The sequence below is a fragment of the Silene latifolia genome, chromosome 10 (genome assembly GCF_048544455.1).
Source record: "Silene latifolia isolate original U9 population chromosome 10, ASM4854445v1, whole genome shotgun sequence".
Lineage (NCBI taxonomy): Eukaryota > Viridiplantae > Streptophyta > Magnoliopsida > Caryophyllales > Caryophyllaceae > Silene > Silene latifolia.
In genome coordinates, this window is record NC_133535.1 from 161,833,849 (window position 1) to 161,849,993 (window position 16,145).

General features: G+C 36.7%; 2 protein-coding genes and 1 long non-coding RNA gene across 7 annotated transcripts; all 3 read left to right on the forward strand.

Moving 5' to 3' along the window:
- The first annotated feature begins 270 nt into the window (after positions 1–270).
- On the forward strand, positions 271–3,843 carry LOC141606779 (uncharacterized). The gene is made up of 2 exons (XR_012526821.1): positions 271–1,599; positions 3,191–3,843. It is a non-coding gene; the product is annotated as an uncharacterized LOC141606779 (long non-coding RNA).
- A 1,734-nt stretch (positions 3,844–5,577) lies between these two features.
- On the forward strand, positions 5,578–9,136 carry LOC141606771 (receptor-like protein EIX2). The gene is made up of 2 exons (XM_074426062.1): positions 5,578–7,373; positions 7,838–9,136. The coding sequence occupies exons 1-2, from the start codon at positions 5,639–5,641 to the stop codon at positions 8,968–8,970; spliced, it is 2,868 nt and encodes a 955-aa protein (XP_074282163.1). The 5' UTR covers positions 5,578–5,638; the 3' UTR covers positions 8,971–9,136.
- Positions 9,137–10,242: 1,106 nt separating this feature from the next.
- Positions 10,243–15,845, forward strand: LOC141606774 (receptor-like protein EIX2). 5 transcript variants are annotated; one of them, XM_074426069.1, is made up of 4 exons: positions 10,243–10,335; positions 11,126–11,339; positions 12,586–14,185; positions 14,524–15,845. In XM_074426069.1, exons 3-4 carry the CDS (start codon positions 12,706–12,708, stop codon positions 15,657–15,659), a joined length of 2,616 nt encoding a protein of 871 aa, XP_074282170.1. In that variant the 5' UTR covers positions 10,243–10,335; positions 11,126–11,339; positions 12,586–12,705; the 3' UTR covers positions 15,660–15,845. The 5 variants fall into 5 exon arrangements, with proteins under 5 accessions (XP_074282170.1, XP_074282171.1, XP_074282172.1 ...); XM_074426070.1 differs by having other exon boundaries at positions 11,126–11,317; XM_074426071.1 differs by lacking the exon at positions 10,243–10,335 and adding an exon at positions 10,353–10,793.
- Positions 15,846–16,145: the final 300 nt, after the last annotated feature.

A 16,145-nucleotide genomic window follows, 5' to 3' on the forward strand; every position in this document is an offset into this window, starting at 1 on the left:
GTACGTGTCATTTTCGGGTCTGCCATTCGTGTGCTAAATATAGGGAATAACACTAAACATACTTTTTTTTCGCTTAATCATTAACCCGAAAATGACTTGAACCCGAAATAATCCGACCTAATAGACCCGAAAATTACGTGACCAACATTTCCGGAAAACACTAGAAACTCGAAACAACCCGATCTGACCCGAACTAACCTGATAATAAGACGGACCATAACTGACCCGATCCGAATTGGCTCAACTTGAACCCGATCTATTTGACCCGTTTGCCAGATCTACGATCACCCGATTAATTCGACAATAACCCGATATGAACAATAACCAACTCAAACCCATTGTCGATCCGAAACAACCCGAACACAGTATGAGTCATCCACTTTGACCCGACTCAAGACAGACCCGGGGGACCCCGATTGCGAACTGCCCGCCTATAGACTTCTAGCCGTGTCATCCTCAAAATCTCCAAACAAGAACAAAGCTCACAAAATCACAATTCTTTCTCTACTAGTCACACTACCCAGAACTCCAGAAGGCTATCATCATCATCATCATCTTAAAGATGAATACTTTTCCAAAATCAGTAAGTATTTCCTCACAATTACTACGTTATTACTCAACTAACTCAACACATAAACCAATTCCTGTAATTCTATCATCACTTTCGACTGTTAAACCCTCAATTTACCAAAACCCCATTTTACAATCTCCTATTTATGATCAATCAACTCTTCAAAATGTTACAAAAAATGCAATTTCCCAATTACCCACCTCAAAAAATCATCAAAAAACTGAACTTTCTTCTGCATTAGATGAAATAAATATGCTATTGAAGTTAAAGAATCAACCTTTATCTGCATTGGAATACTATGAATCTGCCCAAAATCAAACTGGGTTTAATTTTAATGTTGATTCTTTATGTGTTTTGATTCATATTTTGACGGGTTTTGACTTTTGATGTTGATAGAAATAATTTGAGGAAATTGGTTGGAATTGAACAATGCCCGGATGCAATAACAATGATTAATTGCCTTATTGATACTGGTAAAAGGTTTGATTTTGCGATTGATTCTAGGGTTTTTCATTATTTGTTGATTTGTTATGCGAGTGCTCGTAGAGTTGATGATGCAATCAGTTGTTTTAATTGGATGGTTGAGAATGATATGGATGTATGCTTGTTACATGTTAATTTTCTGTTGAAAATGTTGGTTAGAATGAATTCAATTAAGTTGGCTTGGGAGTTGTATGATAGGTTGTGTGGTGGAGGAGTTTTTGGTGATTGTGAGACGATTCGATTGATGATGAGGGCATGTTTGAAAGAAGGGAAGCCAGGGCAGGCTGTGGAGGTTTTTCGGAAGGCCAAGGAGAGGGGATTGGAATTAGATGCTTGTTTGTATGGTTGTGGAGTTCGAGCATTTTCGAGGAATGGTGATGTGAATGGGGCTTGTGAGTTGTTGAGGGAAATGAAAGAGAAGGGTTGGGTTCCTTCACAAGGCTGAAGAATGAAAGATCGCAATATTGTTGAAGCTTTGAGGTTGAAGAATGAAATGGTTTCTTGTGGTAGACCAATGAATTTGGTGGTTACCACATCCTGATCAGGTAAGGGAACCTATTTTACTCTTTTTGATACCATTTTTACATATTTGTAATTGGCCTTTCAATAAATTTAGTAAGAAAATAAAACCGCATGAGGAAATAAATATGCTATTGAAGTTAAAGAATCAACCTTTCTGTAAATGCTTTTGAGCTTAGTAAGAAAATAAATATGCTATTAAAAATACGGTTTGAAGAGTCTAAATTAGATGCATTGCAAATTTAGTAAGAAAATACCATTTTTACATATTTGTAATTGGCCTTTCTTCTGAATTAGATGAAATAAATATGCTATTGAAGTTAAAGAATTAACCTTTATCTGCATTGGAATACTATGAATCTGCCCAAAATCAAACTGAGTTTAATTTTAATGTTGATTCTTTACGTGTTTTGATTCATATTTTGACGGATTTTGACATTGATAGAAATACTTTGAGGTAGTATTTGGAAACGCGGAATTGATTTCATTTTCATGATTTCAATTGTAGAAATTCAAATGTTTGAATTCAATTCCAAATCCAATTCCAAAATAGCATTTGGGAAACCCATGGAATTGGAATTGGAATTGGAATTGGGCGAGACGGATATGGGTCGAGATCATTGGATTATATTTGAACTTGCTATATTATCAGAAACCATTGCGTATTAAGATGGTTAGGTTCTACAACGAAAACTCCTTAGTCCGTATGGAGTGGAACTCTCTCTTGTCGTTGTGGACGTGGCAAAGGGTCTAGAAAGTCATTACTCGGTGATGTTTTCTCGTATATATGAATGGCTGTACATACTTGATATGGATGTTTGAAATGCATCTAATTTAGACTCTTCAAACGTAAAATTGGGTTTACAAAGTTTGTTTGATATTGAGAGTATGACACTAAGTAAGAAAGGTCTTAGGAAGTACCATGTTCTTTTCCAAATAAGATGAACTAGCTGTAAACTCCACTAAATTTTTTGAAATTGATTCTTTCTTCCTATGATGGGAAGAATCTTGTTTCTCGTTGTCATTGTTCTTTTGCAAATGTTCCAATCCTCACAATGTGTACATACCAATGAACTTGATTCCTTGAGCTTCATGAGTTGGTAACAAAATACAGTAATGATTAAATTTGCAATGACGATTTCATATGTGAGACGGTTTCATAAAAGACCCATAAGGTGATATTTGCTCACTGAATACTGTGAGAAGTTGAACTATACCGCAATAGATACAGAGCCGAACAGCCTTGTATCCATTTTTACTAGAAATGCGAAGTCAAAACTATTTCTACTGCAATACTACAAAGATTATTGTCATGTACCATAGACAATCTGCATATTCACCATGTCGGAAAATTAGTGGCGGCTGGCGAGTAATTTGAAAGTCCATCCATATAACCACCCTTTCACCATTCGCAATTTCAAATCAATGTCTCTAACTATATATCCAGATGTATATGAGCATAGTACATCCAATACAAATATAATTGAGATTATACGCAATCTTTTTGAGCTTTTAAAATTTTTGAGTTGCATTTTAATTTTTTAGGCGTTCAAATTCTTTTTTACCCTTGATTTAAAGGTATGGTTTAACTGACAATGCTTTCCTTGGTTGGGGTAGACTTGTCTGCTAATTACAAAGAGCTTCTTCAAGATGATCTTTTACTAATAAGGAAGAAACAAGAAATCGTGGATGATGACGAAGAAAGCCTAGCCTTTCAGGTATATTTGCATTGTCATCAGTGTTAAATTTCCGTGGCTTAGAGACGTAGAGTTAACATTACGAGTTATGTTTGGAGTCACGTATTGACCGGTGTGATAATGCGATTCATGTTGTGCTAAGTAAGTTACCAAGGGATTTATGCATGGACAATGTTAGAGTATTAGTACGCCACCGCCCACTGGTAGAGTCAAGGGAGCTTGTGGATAAATTTTTTACAGTTTTTAGTTAAAAATTTCCAACTTTTTTCTAGGATCTCTTATACCATTATCCGTCCTCCCCTTATGGATCTCTTGTTTTTAATTTTCTCTTAATTGGAATAATAATTGTGTAATCCTCCACAAATTTAGGAGTAGAGTTTTTTGATGAAATGAATCTATGTTGTATTTATGGAAGAAAATGATAAACAAATCACATCCATGTTGTATTTCTATTTCTATTAGTAGAAATGTATTTGGATTGGATGGATGAATACTATTAGTAAAAAAATGTATTTCTATTTCTATTAGTAGAAATCTATTTCTATTAGTAGAAATGTATTTGGATTGGATGTATTTCTATTTCTATTAGTAAAAAAATCACATCCATGGTAGTTTGCCGTCTTCGTTAGGACAACTTACAAACTTAAATTACCTTGATCTATCTTTTACTTCGATGAATGGTAGTTTGCCGTCTTCGTTAGGACAACTTACAAACTTAAATTACCTTGATCTATCTTTTACTTCGATGAATCAAATTGTCGTGTTTGGATTTGAGTTTAAACCATCTTAATCTCAATCTTGACTCAGAGTTTAAACTGGCAACCTCCCTTTCAACTTCGATTTTTTAATGTTCGTTCTTGTGTCATAAACACGGTGTTTCCTCAATTGTTAAGAAATCAAACTCAGATTGAACAATTGGATCTTTCTGATACGGGCATCTCAGGAGAATTGCCCGGATGGCCGTGGAACTCAAGAAAGTTTGTTTGATATGAATGGCTATACACACTTGATATGGATGTTTGCAATGCATCTTATTTTGACTCTTCAAACGTAAATATTGGGTTTAGAAAGTTTGTTTGATATTGAGAGTATGACACTAACTAAGAAAGGTCTTAGGAAGACAAAAGGACTTTTCAATTTTTCTTAGAGGTTAAAGTACCATCTTCATTCCTAAAATAAGATGAACTAACAGTAAACTCCACTTAATCTTTGAAATTGATTCCTTCTTCCTATGATGGGAAGAATCTCGTTTCTGGTTGTCATTGTTCTTTTGCAAATGTTCCAATCCTCACTATGTGTACATACCAATGAACTTTGATTCCTTAAGCTTCATTAGGTGTAAAAAAGATACCAATGCATTGTTAAAGTTCAAACAAAGTTTCACCAGTGATCCTAAGAAGCGCCTTTCTTCATGGGTTGGTAACAAAATACGGTAATGATTAAATTTGCAATGACGTTTTCACATGTGAGACGGTTTCATAAAAGACCAATAAGGTGATATTTGCTCACTGAATACTGTGAGAAGTTGAACTATAGTATCCATTTTTACTAGAAATGCGAAGTCAAACTATTTCTACTGCAATCTGCATATTCACCATGTCGGAAAATTAGTGGCGGCTAGCGAGTAATTTGAAAGTCCATCCATATAACCACCCTTTCACCATTCGCTATTTCAAATCAATGTCTCCAACTATATATCCTGATGTATATGAGAATAGTACATCCAATACAAATATAATTGAGATTATACACAATCTTTTTAAGCTAGTAAAATGTTCTCCACATAAAAGCTCAAATCATTTATCAGTTGTATACAACTATTTGTATAGTCTACTAATAAATTTAGCATGAGTAATCTTAATATTTTACAAGTTATAAGTAGCAAATCTTCTTTAGACAAAGTATTACTAATACTTGGCACTGATGCTTACTCTTTCTATACACACTTCAAAATCTATAAATAAACGATCTACTCTTTCTATTGTCAGTTAGTTTTACGAAGAAATATATTTAATTTCGATCTTTTGAAGTGAAAACTCTTAACCTTCTTTAACAAATTTAGAACCATGCCAAAGGGTGGTAGGGAAACAGAAGACGACCTTGACTTGGGTCCATATCAATGTCAATACACATTTGACATGGACCTTGCAACGTAAAACTTGGTGTAGAAACTTTGGTTGATAAGGAGTTTAGGAAAGACAAAAGACGAAAGACGACGGACGACGACCGATGAAAGACTTTTCAACTTTCCGTACATACTAAAGACATGTATTTGATCCTCACATATTAAAGCACCACGCACTGAAAACTTGGAAGATATCAGTCACTAAAACAGAATATTAAAACTAATTAATTTCCACTTAGTATTATGGGAAGAACCTGCTTCCTCTTTGTTATTGTTCTTTTGCATATGTTCCATTCATCACAATATGGACTTGGCAAAGAACCCGAATCCTTAGGCTTCGTTAGGTGCAAAAAGCATGAACTTGAAGCTTTGTTAAAGTTCAAACAAAGCTTTACCAAAGATCCTTTGAACCGCCTTTCTTCTTGGGTTGGTCAAGATTGTTGTCAATGGTACGGAGTCACTTGTGACAATATCACTCACAATGTCGTCAAGTTGAATCTCCGTACTATGCCGCCACATTATAATTACTTTGATGATGATTATGACTATGATGATCATTTCGATGATATAATTTGTATGCCGGATTATTATGTTTCCATGGTATCTTCTGGAATAAGTTCGGCTTTGCTCGAACTTAAGCTCCTAACTTACTTGGACTTGAGCGGGAATGACTTTTCTGGGAGTCACATTCCAGAATTCATAGGATCTTTGACGCATTTGAGGTATCTAAATCTTTCTTCGACTAACTTTTCTGGCCTCCTTCCGCCTCAACTTGGCAACCTCACTAATCTGGTACACCTTGATCTTCATGATCAATGTTTAGGACCAAATGTTTTGCATAGTGAAAGTTTCAGATGGGCATATGATCTTTTAAAATTGCAGTCTCTAGACATGAGCGTCTGTAACCTGTCCCGAGCACACGACACATTTAAAGTGCTTATTACACTTCCTTCTCTTTCAGCACTTAGTCTATCTGGTTGCGAATTACACAACTCGCATCTATGTGAGGCATTTACAGGGAATACTTCTTATTCATTTTTTCCCACTCTTCAACATCTTGATCTTTCGTCAAATGCCTTTGAAGGCCCACTTCCATCTGTTTTTAAAAATATGGTTTCTCTTCGATCCCTCTTTCTCTTTGAAAATCAATTTAATGGATCAGTTCCGCTCTGGCTTAGAGCCATGAAGTGCCTCGAGGTTCTTGATTTGAGTTACAATGTCTTTAATTATGTTGAAGGTGGGTTGATGGGGATTATGGGAAATCCTTGCAACTTCAAACACTTGGATTTGTCCGTCAATAATATTATCCAAGAAGATATCCTAGAGCCTTTTATGGGTTTATCAGGGTGTGCTGCTTTTGAGTTGCAATACCTGGTTCTATCATATAATAAGATGAATGGTAGTTTGTCGTCTTCGTTGGGACAATTTACAAACTTGAATTACCTTGATCTGAGTTATAATTTGATGAATTGTAGTTTGCCGTCCTCGTTAGGAAAACTCACAAACTTGAATCACCTTTATCTTTCAAACAATGAGTTTAAAAGTCGAATTCCTGCATCTTTTGTGAATTTGTCAGCTTTGACGTATTTGGATTTGTCAAATAATAAGTTGAGCGGATTGATTCCAGATTTTATAGGACATTTAACCCAAATAGAGCTCCTAGACATCTCATCAAACTCTCTCCATGGTACCGTCTTCGAAATTGGTAACCTCTCAAAATTGTCGTATTTGGATTTGAGTTTAAACCATCTTAATCTCAAGCTTGACTCGAGTTTAAACCGGCGACCTCCCTTTCAACTTCGATCTTTTAATGTTGGTTCGTGTGTCATAAACACGGGGTTTCCTCAATTGTTAAGAAATCAAACTCAGATTGAATTCTTGGACCTTTCTGATACGGGCATCTCAGGAGAGCTGCCCGGATGGCTATGGAACTCCAGCTCTCTTCAACGATTATATCTTTTTGGAAATCGACTTACAGGTTCAATTTATAGTTTTTTTCTTGAAACATAGTTAACCATTCAACTTATCATGAGGCATAGTTGTCCGTGAATAAAATTATATCAGATTCAACTTTGGAAAACTTAATTCACAAAATCACGATAAATTAATTACGAATTTCGAATATTTTGAAGAGAAAATACATGTTTTGAAATTAGATTATTTCGTTTTTGTGTTATTAGAATATGCAAGAATTTTCTTTTAAGAAAGATACATGATTTTTATTTTCTACTATGAGTTTATAGATCAATTTGATTTCAAAAAGTTATCTAATGAGAGTCCAGTGATGTCACAGACCTACCGCAACCCTCTTCCTTTCTCCGGGCTTGGGACCGGCTGTAAATGCCCGAAAACACTCACAGGCGGAGATAATTGTGTTAGATATATATTATACCATGGTAACTTGTGATTTTATTTATTCAAACAATTATAACTTTCTTATAGGATCCTTGCCGCAACATATAGTTTGTGATGGACATTATTATAGTTGTAGCTTGGAGGTGCTGGATCTTCACAACAACTCGCTTACTGGGACACCTCAATGGCTGGACACATTAATATTGATAGATTTGTCCTCAAATAAGCTAACTGGGGCAATCTTTGATGGAAATAATGCTTCATCACTTTTCAATATCCGAGAAAACTTATTCACGCTTGATCTTAGTGACAATATGTTGTCGGGAGAGATACAATTTAAAGAAGTATCTCCCGATGCTCAATTGAAATTCCTCAGTCTACGAGGAAATCATTTTAATGGGCCCATTCCCTCACAACTCTGCAAAATAAAGTCGCTTCAAGTATTGGATCTCGCTCAAAATTCTTTGACCGGACTCATTCCGTCCTGTTTAGGCTCTGTGGGATTTGGTGGTGGTATTTATATTATTGATACCTCTCTACAAAATAACGTAATTGTTAAGGGAATAAATGAATTGTCCACCAGAACAATAGGGGGTGAATCCATTATTGACCTCTCAAGAAATTATCTAGTTGGCAGTATACCCAAGGAGCTCACAAACATATCTACATTGTTTGGGTTGAATTTGTCATATAATCACCTAACCGGACACATTCCAGAAAATATAGGCAACCTGAAGACAATTGAATCTTTAGACTTGTCGAATAACCATCTTTCAGGGACTATACCACGGAGCTTATCTTCCATATCATGGCTAGGCAAGTTGAATTTGTCCAACAACAACCTACATGGTCAAATTCCAACAGGTAGCCAACTTCAAACTCTTGATGACCCCTCTATCTATGCGGGCAATTCGGGTTTATGCGGGTTTCCCTTGCCAAACTGCATTAAACCAGACCCGCCACCAAGTTTGACAAATGTTCATCCTACCGCTGAAAAAGATGATGTCAAGAAAGAAGATAAATATGATAAGATGTGGTTCATCCTAGCCGTAATGTCTGGTGTTGCTACCGGATTTTGGGGCGTGGTCGGAACTCTGGTGATAAAGAGGAGTTGGAGACAAGCTTATTTTCGGTATGTAGAGGATCTTGGCGATAGAATTTATGTGCCAGTGAAAGTGAGGGTGAATAGGTTCAAGAGGAGGTTCAATGAAAATTCCTAAATAAATATTTGGTATGAACTCAGATATACGAGAACAATGATGCATAATAGATCTTTGTAATGAATAACGATATAGTAATTCCTTCTGTTTTACCGCATTATGTACTATGTAATATATACCGACTTCATGCTGTTATTGTAATATACTACATTTTAGTAACGTTTTCAATATCAGATTCAGCTTGAACAATTAATAGTATCAAACTATCAACATGGTGTTGGTTCATTAACATAAGGCTTTCCTTGAGCTCAGTGTCTGTCCTTGCTGCCTTGACACCGCTATCGCTGCTATGCCCTTTGGCTGCCCTTGCCTTGAGTTTGCCTTTGCCTTTGGCTTTAGCATCTGTACTGGGGTTTCATTATGTGTGTTCAATATTTAGGAATTTATGGACACGGGCTAGGGACCAGGATATTGTTGTTTGAATACAAAACCAGGTTGGAGCCGCCACCTACTGGGATGTAGTCACTATTGGGACGGTGGTAGAGGTTGTGGTCTTGGTGACGTAGTTCGGGATCACACTGTGTTTGTTTAGCACGTACGAGTTCAGCAAGTAAAGAGAGACAGGGGACTTAGGAAGGCTGCAATAAGGGAAGAATGGAATATATTAAAGTTGGTCAACTAAAACATTCCATATATTTTGACAGTATCTTAAGTGTAATTCTCCATTTACAGGGTTATTTTTGTCAATTTTAATTTGCCAGGTCTACTGGTCGAGGTTATTTGAGTCAGGTCAGCTTTGTCAAGTGTAGTTCAAATCGGCTCACTTTCGTGTTTGCAAGAATGGGTAGGATCAGATTGGGTGAAGTCAAGTTCATGTCATTTTTGGGTCTGCCATTTTCAAGCAATGTAGGATAATGGATCGTGTGCTAAATATAGGGAATAACAACACTAAACATATTTTTTTTCTCTCTTAATCATTAACCCGAAATAACCCGACCCGCTTGACCCGGAAATTACGTGACCAACATATCCAGAAAACACTCAAAACCCAAAACAACCCGGTCCGACCCAAACTAACCTGCTAATAAGATGGACCAGAACTGACCGATCCGAATTGGCTCAACTTGAACCCGACCTGTTTGACCCGTTTGCCAGATCTACGATCACCCGATTACGACCCGGTTCAACAATAACCCGATATGAACATTAACCAACTCAAACCAGCTGTCGATCCGAAACAAGCTGAACCCGGTATGATTCAAACCGCATTGACCCGACTCATGAGAGACCCGGGGGACCAGACTTATAGCCGTGTCATTAAGAACAAAGCTCACAAAATCACAATTCTTTCTTCACTAGTCACCAACTCACTACCAGAAGGCCAGAATCATCATCATCTTAAAGATGAATGCTTTTCCAAAATCAGTAAGTATTTCCTCACAATTACTGCGTTGTTACTCAACTAACTCAACACATAAACCAATTTCTGTAATTCTATCATCACTTTCGACTGTTAAACCCTCCATTTACCAAAACCCCATTTTACAATCTCCTATTTATAATCAATCAACTCAAGATGTTGTAAAACATGCAATTTTCCAATTACCCACTTCAGAAAATCATCAAAAAACTGTTCATTCGTCTGAATTAAATGAAATAAACAAGCTATTGAAGTTAAAGAATCAACCTTTATCTGCATTGGAATACTATGAATCTTCCCAAAAACAAACTGAGTTTAACTTTAATGCTGATTCTTTATGTGTTTTGATTCATATCTTGACGGGTTTTGATGTTGATAGAAATAATTTGAGGAAATTGGTTGGAATTGAACAATGCCCGGATGCTATAACAATGATTAATTGCCTTATTGATACCAGTAAAAGGTTTGATTTTGGAAATGATTCAAGGGTTTTTCATTATTTGTTGGTTTGTTATGAGAGTGCTCGTAGAGTTAATGACGCAATTAGTTGTTTTAATTAGATGTTGATGTATGCTTGTTAATTACATGCATATTAATTTTCTGTTAAAAAATGTTGTTTAGAATGAATTCAGTTAAGATTGCTTAGGAGTCGTATGATTAAGCTCGTAAATGACATTTTTACATGTGAGGCCGTCTTATACAAATACAACAAGCTGAGGAGATAGGAATACTGTTGAGCTTTGTTCAAAAGAAGTTTATGATGTAATCTCTGATTAAGAATTCCTTTGGATACAGCTTTTTGCGCCATACCGCCTCTTTATCACAAAGCTGGATTGCTTACAAAGTCAAGAAGCAAAAACAATGCTGAGAAACAAGTGGAAAACTGGGAGATGCTGCAAAAGATATAGAGGTATCAACTATTTTCCGTTCAATGCTGAGAAACAAGCTGGATTCCTTATGAATTGCATGCTTCATTGCTCTGTATAGGTATGCTGCAAAAGATATAGAGGTATCAACTGTTTTCCTTTCATTTTCTTGCACTTATAAGTTATAAAGCATTGGAATTTTAGTCTACTACACAATCAAATACTCTGACATGAATATACTTGCCATATACGAAAATTCACGGAGAGTAATTCGAAATTCGACTTATCTCAACAGGATTACTTCAGAATTCTAAAAGTGCATGTTATATTATTTTCAAACTTATGCATGTACTAGACTACTAGTACTAATTCTTTAGACGGGGAGAGTATTACTAAAAAATAGCATCAATTTTTACAACACCCGATATTGATGCATAATTTCCTCCTATATCTAACATGTAAAATTACAAAATTTGATATAGGAATTATACTACGCTGTGATGAATACTTTGTCAATCTATAAATCATTGAGCTACTCTTTGTATAACCAATTGGATCTATTATGAAAATTCTTTTGATAAGTGAGAACTCTCTTCTCCTTGTGGATGTAACTCATCTAACCCTTTTTAGCGAGTTTAGAACTGTGCAAAAGGTATGTAGGGAAACAAAAGACGGCCTTGAGTTGGCTCCTATGAATGTCAATATACATTGATATGGATGTAAGTGATGTTACATTTGCAAAGTAAGGAGTTTAGGAAAGACTTTTCAACGTAGAATGTTCAAGATAAGATATTATTTGAAACAGTTATCTTTGCTGACGTAATTCTAATTCATCATTAGCATGCGACTTCTCACAAAAAGGGAGAGAGAGGGACAAGTGGGGCACCTTACACGCGTGTCTTCCCACTCATCTCTCAATGGGCATTTTGTGAGAGGAAACGGTATCCATCACAAGCTTGTGACGGATATCGTCCGTCTTCAATGAGATTTTGTGAAATATTTATATATGAGTTATTCTTTAGTCTTTGTCTATCGATCAGTTGGTTTTATGATAAAAATTATTTTGATTTTATGGGGTAAATCTCTAATTTTTTCGTTATGGGTGTTTGTCGATGTGGCCCACTCTCTTTTTAATGAATTTAGAACCCTACAATGACTTACAGGAAAGATAAGGCCTTGACTTGGCTCCATATGAACATCAAATACACATTCTAGTCAGAATTTTGCAATGTATGTGCCAAATTAATTTAAAAATATCTTCATATATTTTGCACCTTCCTAAGATAAGATGACTTATCAGAAAACTCCACTAAAATAGAATAATCAAACTCATTTCCTTTTAATATGATGGGAAGATCCTACTTTCTCTTTGTCATTGTTATTTTGCAGGTGTTCCATGCATCACCATGTGTCCATGGCAAAGAACCTGAATCCTTAGGCTTCATAAGGTGCAAAAAAGATGAACAACAAGCTTTGTTAAAGTTCAAACAGTCCTTCAGCAAAGATCCTATGAACCGCCTTTCGTCATGGGTTGGTGAAGATTGTTGTCAATGGCATGGAGTGACCTGTGACAATGTCACTCACAATGTTGTCAAGTTGAATCTCCGGACCGTCTTTGCTTCTTGTCTGCCTTATCCCCAAGTTTCCATGTTATCTTCTGGATTAAGTTTGGCTTTGCTCGAGCTAAAGAACCTAACTCACTTGGACTTAAGCGGAAATGACTTTTCTGGCAGCCGAATTCCAGAATTCATAGGTTCTTTGAGGCATTTAAGGTATCTAAATCTCTCTTCTGCTAGCTTTTCTGGTCTCCTTCCCCCTCAACTTGGCAACCTCACAAATTTAGTACACCTTGATCTTCATGTTGATGTTGATTATGCTGATGATTACACTCTCTGCAGTGAACAAAATCTATATGGTAAGGCTTTAGGATGGGCATCTGGTCTTTTAAAATTGCAGTCTTTTGACATGAGCGGACATAACCTGTACCAAGCACACGACACAATTAAAGTGCTCAGCACACTTCCTTCTCTTTCGGCACTTAGCCTATCTAATTGCGCTTTACATAACTCGCATTTATCCGAGGCATTAATATCTAATACTTCTAATACATATTTCCCCACTCTTCAACATCTTGATCTTCGGTCCAATGACTTTGAAGGTCCACTTCCATCGATTTTTAAAAGTATGCTTTCCCTACAATCTCTCTCTCTCCGTGACAATTCTTTCAGTGGATCGGTCCCGCTCTGGCTTAGAGCCATGGGGCGTCTTGAAGTTCTTGATTTGAGTAAAAATATCTGCTTTAATTATGTGGAAGGTGGGATTATGGGGATTATGGGAAATCCTTGCAACTTCAAATACTTGGATTTGTCCGAAAATTGTCTTACCCAAGGAGATATCCTGGAGCCTTCTATGAGTTTATCTGGGTGCAGTGCTTTTGACTTGGAATACCTTGGTCTAGGTGGTTATTGGATGAACATGAGTAGTAGTTTGCCGTCTTCGTTGGGACAACTCACAAACTTGTATCACCTTGATCTTTCATACAATAAGTTTAAAGGTGGAGTTCCTGCATCTTTTGTGAATTTGACATCTTTGAAGTATTTGGATTTATCCAAGAATATGTTGAACGGAACAATTCCAGACTTTATAGGACATTTAACTCAGATAGAGCACCTTGACATCTCATCAAACTCCCTCCAAGGTACCGTCTTCGGCATTGGTAACCTCTCCAAATTGTCATATTTGGATATGAATTACAACAATCTTAATCTCAATCTCGACCAAAATTTAAACTGGCGACCTTCCTTTCAACTTAGTGTTTTTAATGCCCATTCTTGTGTGATAAACACGGTGTTTCCCCAATGGTTAAAGAATCAAACTTGGATTGAAAGCTTGGATCTTTCCTATACTCGCATCTCAGGAGAATTGCCCAAGTGGCTATGGAACTCGAGTTATCTTGAACAATTACATCTTTCTGGCAATCGACTTACAGGTTCAATATCAAGCTTTTCTTGAAACCGTTACATTAAATGTCTGCCGTGCGTAAGGGGTTTTCACCTTTCCGCATTGATTTTTTTTTTTTTTTTTTTTTTTAAAGGTTGTCAAAGATTAACGATATTTGGCCTGATGTTTGCGGAAAATTAACCGACACAGCCAATATTTGATAGGTACTTATTCTATACAAGGACTAAAGCCGATACTATACCGGTCCGGTTTCTAGGAACCAGCAATAAACTGTGGCATAGGACTTGCGCCCAATGTTGGGACTTAATACCATACTAACTCATGAATTTAGTTCCTACCTTTTTCTCACAGTGATTTTTCTTATAGGGTCCTTGCCGCAACATGATGGGCCTAACTTGGAGTTGCTGGACCTTCACAACAACTTCCTTACCGGGACAATACCTAAATGGCTGGGACAACATCCTATTGCTGCAGTGATAGATTTATCCTCAAATTTGCTATCGGGGACAATCTCGGATGGAAATAATGCTTCTTCACTTTTTAACTTTGATTTCGAATTCAACTTATGGATGCTTGACCTCAGTGACAACATGCTGTCTGGTGAAATACAGTTTGGAAAGCCATTGTTCCCGAATAATCAATTGAAAGTCCTGAGTCTTCGAGGAAATCATTTTAATGGGCCCATTCCCTCACAGCTCTGTGATTTTGGGTCGCTTTTAGTATTGGAACTTGGGGAGAATCATTTTACAGGGCACATACCTCCCTGTTTAGGCTCCATTCCATTTACAAGAACTGATGCTGTTATTAGTGATATAAGCCTACAAATCGAAGAAATTATCAAGGGAATAGTTGAAGTGACCACGGGAACAAAAGAGGGTCTGTCCATCATCGACCTTTCGAGCAATTATTTAGTCGGCACAATACCAGAGGAGCTCACAAACATATCCGCATTATTTGCATTGAACTTGTCTTATAATCATCTTACAGGATACATTCCTGAAAATATTGGCAATCTGAAGACGGTTGAATCTTTGGACTTGTCGAATAACCATCTTTCAGGGACTATACCCCAAAGCTTGGCTTCCATATCATGGCTAAGCAAGTTAAATTTGTCCAACAACAACCTACATGGGCCAATTCCAAAAGGTAGTCAACTCCAAACTCTTGATGACCCATCAATCTATGCCAACAATTCAGGTTTATGCGAATTTCCCTTGCCAAGCTGCACTAAACCTGAGCCTCCACCAAGTTCGACAAATGTTAATCCGACCACTGGAAAACATCATGTCGATAAAGAAGATAAATATGAAAAGTTGTGGTTCATCCTAGCCGTAATGTCTGGTGTTGCTACCGGATTTTGGGGCGTGGTGGGAACTTTGGTAATAAAGAGAAGTTGGAGAGAAGCATATTTTCGGTATGTTGAGGAGCTTGGTGATAGAATTTATGTGCCAGTGAAAGTGAGGGTGAACAGGTTCAAGAGGAAGTTTAATGAGAATTCCTAAACATAGTTGGTATGAATTCCGATCCACAAGAGTACTCTGATGCATAATATATCTTGTTAATAAATAATGATTTGTATGTATTCCTTCCTTTACCTGCATTATGTGATTTGAACTCTGATGTATTGTGTAACATATGGACTTCATGCCATTGTAATATGCATTTTAGTATTATTTTCAGTTTCAGATAAGTGTGTTTCTGGAATTTATGGAATTGTGTCATTTGTTCAGTGATGATGTCAATTTAATGAACAGATTGGTTAATTTATTGAACCAATCTTGCAAGAATGTAAGATTGTTTTGACTATGGTATGACAAAGAGGATGTGGAAGGAGGCCGGAAAGTTGGTGATGATCCTAAGACGCTGCTGAAATGAAAGAAAGAGCGTGTATCCTAGAGGAATTCGGGTACTGGATGGTGGTGCTAGCTACTGGAATGCCTTTAGTAACCTTAGTTCGGGACAGCCGGGAGAGGCCATTACGAAGAATT

Excerpts from the sequence above, each read along its gene's own strand:
- LOC141606771 (XM_074426062.1), top strand. The coding sequence starts at position 5,639 with ATGGGAAGAACCTGCTTCCTCTTTGTTATTGTTCTTTTGCATATGTTC. Across the intron at positions 7,374-7,837 it reads TTTTGGAAATCGACTTACAG|GATCCTTGCCGCAACATATA; the intron begins GTTCAATTTATA and ends ACTTTCTTATAG.
- LOC141606774 (XM_074426067.1), top strand. The coding sequence starts at position 12,541 with ATGATGGGAAGATCCTACTTTCTCTTTGTCATTGTTATTTTGCAGGTG. Across the intron at positions 14,186-14,523 it reads TTCTGGCAATCGACTTACAG|GGTCCTTGCCGCAACATGAT; the intron begins GTTCAATATCAA and ends TTTTTCTTATAG.